Below are 13,891 nucleotides of genomic sequence, written 5' to 3' on the forward strand. Positions count from 1 at the left end.
GTGTGTGTGTGTGTGTGTGTGTGTGTGTGTGTGTGTGTGTGTGTGTGTGTGTGTGTGTGTGTGTGTGTGTGTGTGAAACTTCATAAACATCAGTCTGAAACACACTCTTGTCTTTTTTTGTATAGAGCTGCCTTCACAAGGGCCCTGCACACCACACACACACACACACACACACACACACACACACACACACACACACACACACACACACACACACACACACACACACACACACACACTTTGTCACACACACACACACGCACACACACACACACACACACACACACACACACACACACACACACACACACTGTGTCCACAGTACCATGGAGAGCCTGAGTGAGCTTCAGCATCCGCTGCTGTCCAAGACTCCTCACCGGGCGCTTAGCAACCAGCTGCTTAGCGACCGCTGCGGTTACTATGACGACGCCTACAGCCTCCACTACCACGACAGAATCCTGCGCTACCTGGTCTCCGGCGGCAACGACCCCGACAGCGTCCCCGAGAGCGCGGCGGCGGAACACTTCCTGGACGCCACGTCGCTACACGTCGCCATGGAGATGCTTTGCGCGCCTCACTTCCTGCTGTGCCCGGACCAGAAGGGGCGGGGCCTGGGGCTAAGCGCACCAATCAGGGCAGAGCGGGAAGAGCAGGAGTCGGCTGTCGAGGAGTACGGACCAGATGACCCTGAGGCACCTCGTCACCATGGCAACGACCCCGCCGCCCCCCCACGCGACCTCTCCAGCTCCCTCATACACACCGTCTCATGCGGAGTAGAGGACCACGCCCAGACACACTACGAGGTAGTATCACTATTATGATGAATATTATTATTATCATTAGTATAATTATTATTATTATTATTATTATTATTATTATTATTATTATTGTACGATGCCCAGGCACTCTATGAGGTAGTATCACTATTATGATGAATATTATTTCTGTCATTATTACTATTATTATTATCATTAGTATTATTATTATCATTAGTATAATTATTATTATTATTATTATTATTATTCTTATTATTATTATTATTATTGTACCACGCCCAGGCACACTATGAGGTAGTATCACTATGATGATGAATATTATTATTATCATTAGTATAATTATTATTATTATTATTATTATTATTATTATTATTATGATTATTATGATTATTATTATTATTATTATTATTATTATTATTGTACGATGCCCAGGCACTCTGTGAGGTAGTATCACTATTATGATGAATATTATTTCTGTCATTATTACTATTATTATTATCATTAGTATTATTATTATTATTATTATTATTATTGTACAACACACTGGCACACTACGAGGTGAGATCAAAGGTATTCACTTACTACGTTTACATGATGTTTTTAATTCCGAATTAATAATTACCTCCGCCAAAAGGGTAATGTTTTTGGTAGGGAGTTGGTTTGTCTGTCTGTCTGTCTGTCTGTCTGTCTGTTTGTCAGCAGCATAACTTAAAAACTAATCAACGGATTTGGACGAAACTTTGTGGAGTTGTTGATAATGACCCAAGGAACAAGTGAATTTTAGCGGTGATCCAGATCACGAACAGGAACAAGGACTTTTTAAAAGATTCTGTCAGCAGGATAACTCAAAACCGAATCAAGGGACTTTTGTGGAGTTGCTAGTAATGACCCAATAAACAAGTGATTAAATTCTGGTGGTGATCTGGATCACGAACCGAAACTAGGACCTTTTTAAAGATTCTTCCCCATTGCTGGCCTACAAATCTAGATGGCCCTAGTGACCAGAAATTTAATTGCAGAAACTCCACAAAAAGAATTCAGAAAGACTTAGGGTGTAACATAGTCAAATGTTCTATCAAGCAGGTTCCTTGGTGGAGGTCTGCACTCTCTGAGTGCTTCTAGTTCAGAATTAAATAGTTCTGTCGAGTTTACTTTCATCTTTCCTTTAATTCTGAATTAAGAGGTCTTTACATGACATTTGCAAAGCGAAATTGAGCTTTATTCAGAATTAAAGTCAGTTAATTACGAATTAAATGTCTCATGTAAACGTAGCAAATATGGCAGACCTAGATAAATCATAGGAGAGAGAGAGAGTGAGACTCTGGGACACATCTTGTAGAGTAGTAGAGTAGAGTACAGTGGAGTAGCCTTCAACCAGAGACATCTTGTACAGTAGCTATTCCGCTTATCACCCGGTTACCAGCATTTAAGTTTTAATTTATTAATATGTTGATCTAAGGCTTCGTGAGAAAGTAGATTCACCACTGCGCTTGGTACGTTGCTATGGGCACCACTTCCTAATCTAGTGAGACGCGCCTCTATCGGAGGCATGTGAGGACGCGCGCAGAATGTTGGGGTGACTTGACAACCAAATGCAATAGAATTGACGACTGGGTTTTTGACTTGACAACCAGATGCGATAGAATTAGCAACGGGGTCTTGACTAGACAACCAGATGCGATAGAACTAACGACGCGGTCTTGACTTGACTTGACTTGACTAGATGCGATAGAACCAGTAACGGCACTTCGCCAGAAAGTTAGAAAAGAAGCAACTTAGACAGGTCATCAGCTGGGAAAATTAGGCCTTTCGTCCTACCGCACTTTTCTCTGTGGATTACTGACCAGAAGCCCTATTGGAAGAAATTAAAACATGGGGCCACGTCAATTTTTGCTCAGAATTCAATATGGCCGCCATTTTCCAAAATGACTTGTTTTCATGCATTATTACATTGTACTATAAGGTGATATTCATGAACGATGAACTACTTTCAGCACTATTCTGTCCTATTTCCTTACATACATGTTTACAAAGGTTGACTAAACTAAAATAAATGAAAATAAAGTTGGCCACCTTGCAATATCCAAAGGAAAGTGCTGAAAATAATGATTGAAATGCACATACAGAGTCTATGGCTGCGAAAATTAGGCCTATTGTCCTGTCAGGGTTTTCACAGTGGATTACAGAATCAGTTCAATAAAGACGCTTTTGCACACCTCTGTAGTTGGGCAGGTGCGTCGGATGTTATCCCAGCCGGGTTGTCAGTCAAGTGAAAAGAAATCCCGCACACTGTCCATTCCACCAACAAACTTTAATACAACGTTTCGGTCATCCGACCTTCTTCAGGTAAAGTGCCTGAAGAAGGTCGGATGACCGAAACGTTGTATTAAAGTTTGTTGGTGGAATGGACAGTGTGCGGGATTTCTTTTCACTTGACAGTGGATAACAGACCAGAAGGCCTATTGAAAAAGATTCACCAGCTGGTTTCCATCTCAAATGTGCTCCAAAATTCAAAATTCAATTCTCTGTTTTTCAGAATGGCAGACTTTCATACATTTTTCTCAATACTGTAAGACCATAATTATCAATAAAGATGACCTATTTTCAGTGAAATCTCCTATCTACAGACGTGAGTACAAAGGTTGGCAACAGATAGATGTAAATTTCCTATAGACAATATCCTAAGGATTGAATTACACATACACAGTTGACTGCTGAAAAAGGGCTATTGATCTGCCAAACTTTTCACATTAGATTTCTGAGCAAAAGTTTTTCAGGCCTACATTTTTTTGCATAAAGCAAGGGTGAGTGTGCGTGCGTGTGTGCGTGCGCGTATCCCCCGCTCATCTTTCCCCTGCTCTACAGTGTCTTTCCCCCACACACTATTCTGCCTCCTCCACCCCCTCACTCATCCCCCCCCCCACACACTATTCTGCCCCCCAACCCCCTCACTCATCCTTCCCATGCTACTCTGCCCCTCCACCCCTCACTAACCCCCCACTATTCTGCCCCCACGCTCAACCCCCCTGACTCATTCTTCCCCCACCCCCCACAAAATACTCGCCCACCCCCCTCCCAATGTGAAAAGTTTGGCAGGTCAAACCACCCCCCACCCCCCCTGACTCAACTTACCCCACCCCCACACACACGCACACATTATTCTGCCCCCCCCCGAACCCCACACATCCCCCCACACACTATTCTGCCCCCCCACCTCCTAATTCAACCCCGACTCACAACACACACACACCCGGTCTACTGTGTCTATGTCAGTGTATGTAAAGAAGCACACTGGCCACACACACTTGAGAAAAGCGCACTCAGGCACACGTACACACACACACATACAAACGCACGCGCACGCGCGCGCACACACACACACACACACACACACACACACACACACACACACACACACACACACACACACACACACACACACACACACACACACACACACACACACACACACACACAGAGTTTGGCAGGACAATATGCCTTTTTTCAGCAGTCCACTGTGTTTGTGAAATTCAATCATTTGACAACATTTCTTTGGATATTTCAAAGTGGCAAGATACAGGGGGTGGACAAAATAACTGAGACACCTATCATTTTAGTGTTGGAAGTTTAATGGCTCAAGTGGACCAGCCTGTTGGCCAATCTTCATTAATGGCACATTGCACCAGTAAAGTGAAGTGTGAAGGTTCAATTAGCAGGGTAAGAGCACAGCTTTGCTCAACATTTTGCAATGCACACAACATTATGGGTGACATGTCAGAGTTCAAAAAGGAGAAATTCGGTGTAACTGTCTTTGTGATGTATCAAGAGCCACAGTATCCAAGGTAATGTCTGCACGCCACCAAGAAGGATGAACCACATCCAACAGGATTAACTGTGGATGCAAGAGGAACTAAATGACACTGAAATGACAGGTGTCTCAGTTATTTTGTCCACCCCCTGTATATATATTCATGCCTTTTTCTAGACAACCTTTATACTCACGTCTGTAAGGAGATAGGACAATTTAACTGAAAAATAGGTCATCTTTATTGGTAATTATGGCCTTACGGTATTGAGAAAATGTGTGAAAGTCAGCCATTCTGAAAAACAGAGAACATTTTGAATTTTGGAGCACATAGATGGCCCCAAGTTTTCATCTTTTTCAATAGGCCTTCTGGTCTGTAATCCACTGTGAAAGCCCTGACAGGACAATAGACCTAATTTTCGCAACCATAGACTCTGTATGTGCATTTCAATCATTATTTTCAGCACTTTCCTTTGGATATTGCAAGGTGGCCAACTTTATTTTCATTTATTTTAGTTTAGTCAACCTTTGTAAACATGTATGTAAGGAAATAGGACAGAATAGTGCTGAAAGTAGTTCATCGTTCATGAATATCACCTTATAGTACAATGTAATAATGCATGAAAACAAGTCATTTTGGAAAATGGCGGCCATATTGAATTCTGAGCAAAAATTTACGTGGCCCCATGTTTTAATTTCTTCCAATAGGGCTTCTGGTCAGTAATCCACAGAGAAAAGTGCGGTAGGACGAAAGGCCTAATTTTCCCAGCTGATGACCTGTCTAACTTGGACGCCCGCACGCCCGCATGACATCATAGGTGTCCTACTACCGGGGAATAAAGGACACCTGCTCAGCCAATCAGAAGACGTTCCGTCTGCTCACTGGGTGATAAAGTAGAGTAGAGTACAGCCAGAGCTGGTAACAAGTTACCTGGCCGTTATGGCACCCTGCCCTGCTCTCTGATTAGACAGAGACACGGTAAAGGTCGGAATGCTTGGCCATTATGACACCCATCCCACTCTCTGAGTGGACAGACACAGGGACCATGATCTGGTCCGTGCTGTCTTTCAGATTGGAACGATTGTGTAGAATTATGTTGAATGTTGGGTTGTTGTGTTGTGTAGTGAAGAGGGTGTTGTGTTGTGTTGTGTTGTGTTGTGTTGTGTTGTGTTGTGTAGTGTAGAGGGTGTTGTGTTGTTGGGTTGTTTTTACGTAGAGGATGTTGGGTTTACAAAGCTACACGTATTATGGGTCGTATTATGGGTCGTATTATGGGTCACCTATACACGTATAACAAAAATACTGAATCATACTAAGATATCGCAAAACACGCCCACTCAATGCAAAAGCATGTGCTCAAGTTGGGTCTCTTAAGGGGGCGTTGTCCCCTGCTTCTTCTTCTCTTTTTGAGGTGTTTGCGCTAACGCCATCTCAACCTCAGGACTCCGAAGGTCTCCTAACCGAAGGTCTCCTAAAGGGGCGTTCACCCGACGTAACGTGGATACCGGAAAAGAAACAAAATGACGCCTCTTGTTAGATCCACCTTCTTTGCGTATAACGTTTGACCACACGTCAGGGCGGCTACATGTGTTGTATTGATTTTTTTGTGTCTGGGTCATTTGAGTGTTTGGGACATTAGTGAAGGGCAGAAGGAACGCAATTTTTTGTTTGTGTGTGTGTGTGTGTGCACGAGTGTGTGTGTGTGTGTGTGTGTGTGTGTGTGTGTGTGTGTGTGTGTGTGTGTGTGTGTGTGTGTGTGTGTGTGTGTGTGTGTGTGTGTGTGTGTGTGTGTGTGTGTGTAATGAGGTTGTGGATAATTAACACCTCCCGAAGGTGAACAAGGACTCATCAATACCAATACACACACACACACACACACATACACACACGCACGCACGCACACACACACGCACACACACACACACACACGCACGCACGCACGCACACACACAAGCACGCGCGCACGCACGCACACACGCACGCACTCAAATGCACAAACTCTCTCTCTCTCTCTCTCTCTCTGCCTTTCTCTCACACGAATACACTGATTAACAGTGACCTGCTTCTAATTAAGTGACATTTGAAATTAAGGTACACACACACACACACACACACACACACACACACACACAGACACACACACACACACACACACACACACACACACACACACACACACACAGACAGACAGACACACACACACACACACACACACACACACACACACACACACACACAAACACCCACATGCAGATTGTAAGGATATTTCATAAGGACTTTGTCTACAACTTCACTCCAAAAGCATTCTGTGAAATTGAGAAGTGTTGAGAGACTCTATTCTTCAGTATCAACAAGAGTGATTTGATATTGCAAATATCACCCAATTAGCCCTTGCCCAATAGGAAACACACTCTCACACACACACACACACACACACACACACACACACACACACACACACACACACATACACACACACACACACACACACACACACACACACACACACACACACACACACACACACACACACACACACTCACTCACACGCACACACACGCACAAACACACACACACGTACACACACACACACGCACACACACGCACACATACACACACACTGTGTGTGAGAGCCAAACAAATCATAAATCATTATGCTGTTGAGATCAAGAATACAACAGCAAATAAATCATGCAAATATCAAATGCTACTTTACATCAGTACACATACACACACACACACACACACACACACACACACACACACTAACACATACACACACTCTACAAATGCTACATTACATAAGTACACACACACACACACACACACACACACACACACACACACACACACTAACACATACATACACACACTACAAATGCTACATTATATCAGTACACACACACACACACACACACACACACACACACACACACACACACACACACACACACACACACAGACATACACCCTCTCTCTCTCCCTCTCTCTTCTCTACTTCTTCCTCTCTCTCTGTCCCTACTTCCTCCCCCCCTCTTTCTTTCTCTCTCTCTCTCTCTCTCTCTCTCTCTCTCTCTCTCTCTCTCTCTCTCTCTCTCTCCCCCTCTCTCTCTCTCTACCTCCTCTTCTATTCTCTCTCTCCCTCCCTTTCTCTCCCTCTCTCTCTCCCTTTCTCCCCCTCTCTCTCTTTTTCTCTTCTCTACCTCTCTCTCTCTCTCCCTTTCTCTCTCCCTCCCCCTCCCCTCTCTCTTTCTCTCTCTTTCCCTCTCCCCCCCTTCTCTCTCTCTATATCGCTCTCTCTCTCTCCCTCTCTCTCTCTCCTATTATGATGGATTCTGTATCTATTTTGGCACTTTGCTTTCAGAAAATCACTCACTGTACAGCATAGCACACCTCCACAATGTTTGAAGGTGACCCAGCGTACACACGCACATGCACACACACACACACACACACACACACACACACACACACACACACACACACACACACACACACACACACACACACACACACACACACACACACACACACACATACACACAAACGCACGTAGTCTCTCTCTGATGTCATTTCTCACTCCTAAGCACGGAGCAAAACGTGTCCGAATTTATCCGTGCCGTTAAAACGTTTATTATACATGAAAGTTATTACACCAAACTGCGATGTCAGTGCGGCACACGAACAAGTTGACCTTGCAACTTGAAAATTGAATTCCCGTCTATTTTCTGCATGGGTCTGTGAGGCGTGTACGGCTTGCGGTATGCTTGCTGTAGGATACGCGAGCGTGTGCACAATTCGTTCATGAACGCGTTAACTTGCGCAGTTCATGTCAATTTTATGCGTGTTAGATACTGCAACCAAACAAGTGCGTTAGGTGCAATATCTTCAAACTCGCTGGGGGCGATCGCGAGAAAGACAGCACAGTTCTATACAAGTGCTTCTGGGGAAAACAACGATGGCGACAACTTTTCAAGACCGTCTCGAACTTGTCCGAAATTACAAACATTCGATTTGCTATCATACTTCAACGTTGCACTTTGACAAAGGAGCGTACATAAATAGGAGTAGCAGTATCGTCTCCTTGCCCGGGGAGTCCTTATTTGGTGTTGTTTACAGTCTGTGTTCCCAATTTCCTTAGTATTTAGCATGTTGGTCTTAAAGCAAGCATGTGCAGTCGGTTGCTCGCACTGACTCGCGTAATTTGCAGCAAGCGTGCCGAGGGCTTTAAGAATGCGATCCTGTGTTTGTGTGTGTGTGCGTGTCTGTGTGTGTGTTTGTCCTATTAGACGTGTAGTTCCTCCAGTAGTGATGATGAAGTGTTCCTGCTGTGTGTGTGTGTGTGTGTGTGTGTGTGTGTGTGTGTGTCCTATTAGACGTGTAGTAGCAGTAGTGATGATGATGATGATGATGATGATGATGATGATGATGATGATGATGATGAAGAGGTCTTCCTTGTGCGAGTGCCTGGTGACCATCTTGGTCTCAGCACCTTCTCCTGTTTGTGTGTGTGTGTGTGTGTGTGTGTGTGTGTGTGTGTGTGTGTGTGTGTGTGTGTGTGTTCTAGACGTGTAGTAGCAGTAGTGATGATGATGATGATGATGATGATGATGATGAAGAAGTCTTCCTGGTGCGAGCTCCTGGTGATCATCTGGGTCTCAGTATCTTCTCAATGCTCTGCTGCTGCTGGCCAATCGGAATAGCCGCTGTATACCTGGCCAATCAGGTAACACTCACACACCTGGCCAATCAGGTAACACACACACACACACACACCTGGCCAATCAGGTAACACACACACACACACCTGGCCAATCAGGTAACACACACACACACACACCTAGCCAATCAGGTAACAGATACGCACACACACCTAGCCAATCAGGTAACACACACACACACACACACCTGGCCAATCACGTAACACATACACACACACACACACACACACACACACACACACACACCTGGCCAATCAGGTAACACACACACACACACACACACACACACACACACACACACACACACACACACACACACACACACACACACCTGGCCAATCAGGTAACACACACACACACACACCTGGCCAATCAGGTAACACACACACACACACACACACACACACACCCCTCCCCCACTAGTTTTATGTCTTTGTTTGTGTTGTATGTGTGAGCACACCAAAAACATTTCTAACAACTGTATTTTCTACTGTTGATATGGCTAAAATGAACTTGAACTTGATCTTGAACACACCTAGCCAATCAGGTAGCACACACACACACACATACCTGGTCCACCAGGTAACACACACACACACACACACACACACACACACACACACACACACACACACACATAGAGATGTCCCGATCCAGGTTTTTGCACTTCCGATCCGATACCGATATTTTATTTCACTTCCGATCCGATACCGATACCGGCCGATACCGATACCGGCCTATCGGAGTATTTAAATTGAAAGTTATTTAGCCTACTTACTTTCTTGTCACACTCATGTTGAAAAGGGGTTTACTAGCCAGCTGAATTAGGTGAATTTGAGTAATACACAATGGTTTGTAATGAGAAACCTGTTAAATACAAATTAGGCAAAATAATAGTCAATTAACTACACAAACAAAAATGCCACCAGTGCTCTACTCTTGAACCAGATTTGAAGGAAACCATTGAAAATCCATCAGTGCAAATACTATTCTAAACTGTAAGTGAATCCTTATTCAAGCAGTTGAAGTATTCATCTGTTTTCCATGCAAAGGTGGATTTTTTTGTAGGCTGCCAGCATGTTGACAATTCAGGACGAGTTTACATTTAACATAGACAAAAAAGTAAAGAAAATTCCAAGACACACAGTAGGCATACCTAGGCTACTGGAGGCCCTCTCATATGCCCAAAGTAGCCTAAGATCCTCCATCATTATGCCATAGGTAGCCTAATACAGCCTAGATTAATGCCAATAAACAACAATTACAACTAAACAACTGCTACAAATTAATCAAAATGGATTTAGATAAATAGCTAAAATAAACACAATCACTGTCGAGTAGGATACCATAATATTTATTTACTTAGGTCAGTGGAGACAATAACATTTAACAATACCATTTTCTGCCGTATGCTTTTGCTCCTCCATGTGAAGTAGCACATCCTTAATTTAACATCTGCTTAGCATCTTAGCAAGACGGCATTGTCCATATTAAAACACACACACTCACACACGCACACACACGTCATGGGACATAAAAAGGGAGCGTAAGGAGCGTCCTCTCATCATTGGGGGACGAGAGGAAAGCGGTGCCTCGGAGAGAAGCATGTGAAATCTGAACTTTCAGTGTTTGTAGCCAAACATTAGCGCTTGTTACTGAAATGCCATCTGAAACGCAGGCAGAGTGGCATGAAGCGCGCAATTCTGTGTGTCTGGACTGTTCACGGACACTTAGGACAGTTTAAAGCTCTTTGAAACCACAGACCGAAAAACTTACGCTGCCTGCACGTGTGAGAGCAGAATGAGAGCTGAGGCAGTTGCTCCCACGTGTGTGCTGACGAGAGCTGAAGGTGTGCTGAAAAATGCGGACCGGAGTTTAAGAACAACCATAGTAAAAACTGGAATGGATTGCCGGTGAGCCGGAAAACACGGACCAGACTTTGGGAAAAAATGGATTCTGGATCGGATTTTTTCGTGCTTGCCGATCCGATCCCGATACGCATTTTTTGCCTATATCGGCGGCCGATCCGATCCAGATATCGGATCTGGACATCCCTACTATACACACCCACACACACACACACACACACACACACACACACACACACACACACACACACACACACCTGGTCCACCAGGTAACACACACACACACACACACACACACACACACACACACACACACACATCCACACATCCACCATTTTTGATTTTTTTTTTTTTTGGTATTTTAATTGAGAGTTAAGAATATATATGTGAATTACTGCGATTCAAATGTTTTGAGAACATACTTTTAAACCTCAATAAAATGCAATAAAATGCATTTTGCAATGCAATTCAATGGAACGGCCAATACAAAAATGTAAATTTCCCAACATTCTATGAAATTGATTTTGGAAAAGAGCTCTTCATATGTACATATTATGAATTGCGGACATAAATAAAGTAATTAAAATTACTCCTTACTCACACACAAGCATACACGGAAAGGGAAGAAAAGAGATGTGCAGATTCATTCCCCATTGTGCCCTGTGTTGTATCTGTGTGTGTGTGTGTGTGTGTGTGTGTGTGTGTGTGTGTGTGTGTGTGTGTGTGTGTGTGTCAGCAAGACTAAGCACATCTCTTGCAGCCTTCAAGAAACAACTGAAGACCTTCCTCTTTCGAGAGAATCTACTAGACTAATGCTTGAACTGGCCTTGCCCCAGGGCAGACTCCTGATATGATGTTTAGTTTAGTTTAGTTTGTGTGTGTGTACTCGTTATTTACTCTTTAATTAAAAAAAAAAAATAACCCCTCTGCAACTGCACTTGTTGTTCTGTATATCTCCTGTGCACTTTGTATTTGCTTGTGATGTTGGCTTGAATATGTCCTCTTTTGAAAGTCGCTTTGGTTATAAAGCGTCTGCCAAATGCAATATAATGTAATGTAATAATGTATCTCTTTCAGACGAGTGTGTCGGTATCTAAGGGGGACTTCCTGGAGGCGGGCGTTTCCTCCAGACGAGCGTTCCTATTGGCCGCCCTCTCCATCACCGTGGGAACGGGGCTCTATGTGGGCGGGATCGTAGCGCTGGTGGCGTACATGTCCAAACCAGGAGCGGCCTAGCTGCCCTGTGGGGTGGGGGGGGGGGGGGTGAGGAGCGGCCTAGCTACCCTGTGGGGGGGGTGTGAGGAGCGGCCTGTACCCTGTGGGGGGCGGGGGTGTATGTGTCTATGTGTGTGTGTGTGTGTGTGTGTGTGTGTGTGTGTGCGTGTGTGTGCGTGTGTGTGTGTGTGTCCACCCCTATTCCGCTCTCTCTTTTCTTCTCTCTCTCCCTCTCTCTCTCTCTCGTTCATTTTCTCTCTCTCTCTCTCTCTCTCTCTCTCTCTCTCTCTCTCTCTCTCTCTCTTTCATTCTCTCTCTCTCTCTCTTTCATTCTCTCTCTCTCTCTTTCATTCTCTCTCTCTCTCTCTCTCTCTCTCTCTCTCTCTTTCATTCTCTCTCTCTTTCATTCTCGCTCTCGCGCTCTCTCTCTCTCCCTTTCATTCTCTCTCTCTCTCTCTCTCTTTTTTCTTCTCTCTACCTCTCTCTCTCTCTTTCCTTCTCTCTGTCTCTTTCTCCTTCTCTATCTCTCTCTTTCCTTCTCTCTCTCTCTTTCATTCTCTCTCTCTCTCTCTCGCTCTCTCTCTCTCTCTTTTTGTTTCTCTCTCTCTCTCTTGCTCTCTCTCTCTCTCTCTTTCATTATCTCTCTCTCTCTCTCTCTCTCTTTCATTCTCTCTCTCTCTCTCTCGCTCTCTCTCTCTCTCTCTCTCTATCTCTCTCTCTCTCGTTCATTCTCTCTCCTTTTTATTTGTTTCTAATGGTGTTTCACTTCTGAAAATACAGTAACACTTCAATAAAACTACCTTCATTTCAATGGAAAATACAGTAACACTTGAATAAAACTACCTTCATTTCAATGGAAATCTATGACATTGTGTTTTGTGTGTGCATGCAATCGTGCATGTGTAAGTGCGTGCATGCGTGTGTAAGTGCGTGTGTAAGTGCATGCGTGTAATAGGTACTCCCTTGTTCGTCTTTTTTTTAGGTCTAATCCACTTATTTTGGCCCAAGGCCCAGATGTCGCAGAATGTCAATAATAAAAACCAATGTCAATAGTGCACACTAATATAAATAGTCAGCTATGCCGTGGACATTGTAATGACATGTAGTAAGATGTACTTGGTCAGGGACGTGCACAGGAATCTAGAAGGGCAGTTGCCCAACCTGAAAAAAGGGCAAACCCCCCCCCCGTGAAAAAAAAAACCATCAACAATGAGCGGCCTTCAGAATTTTTAGGAAACTTCACCATGGGATGACAAGGCCCAACTGAGATGCAGAATCTGATTAAGTTCTGGTCATATTTAAGATTGTTGCTCTGTTGGTTCATTTTAAGTTTGTAATGACATGTAGTAAGATGTACTTGGTTCATTTTAGGTTTGCAAGACCCCTGTTTGTTTTAGGCCATTACATTTCTCTCTCTCATATGCACACATACAAAAACTCACACACGTACACACACACGCACACACGAACACACACACACACACACACACACACACACACACACA

At 44.0% G+C, this 13,891-nt stretch overlaps 1 protein-coding gene across 1 annotated transcript; it reads left to right on the plus strand.

The window, feature by feature from the left end:
- Positions 1-326: 326 nt before the first annotated feature.
- LOC134443698 (synapse differentiation-inducing gene protein 1-like) lies at positions 327-5,798 on the plus strand. The gene is made up of 2 exons (XM_063193341.1): positions 327-803; positions 5,766-5,798. Exons 1-2 carry the CDS (start codon positions 327-329, stop codon positions 5,796-5,798), a joined length of 510 nt encoding a protein of 169 aa, XP_063049411.1.
- The last annotated feature ends 8,093 nt before the right edge of the window (positions 5,799-13,891 follow it).

This window comes from Engraulis encrasicolus, unplaced genomic scaffold, assembly GCF_034702125.1.
Source record: "Engraulis encrasicolus isolate BLACKSEA-1 unplaced genomic scaffold, IST_EnEncr_1.0 scaffold_35_np1212, whole genome shotgun sequence".
Classification (NCBI taxonomy): domain Eukaryota; kingdom Metazoa; phylum Chordata; class Actinopteri; order Clupeiformes; family Engraulidae; genus Engraulis; species Engraulis encrasicolus.

Excerpts from the sequence above, each read along its gene's own strand:
- LOC134443698 (XM_063193341.1), top strand. The coding sequence starts at position 327 with ATGGAGAGCCTGAGTGAGCTTCAGCATCCGCTGCTGTCCAAGACTCCT. Across the intron at positions 804-5,765 it reads ACGCCCAGACACACTACGAG|AGGGTGTTGTGTTGTTGGGT; the intron begins GTAGTATCACTA and ends TGTGTAGTGTAG.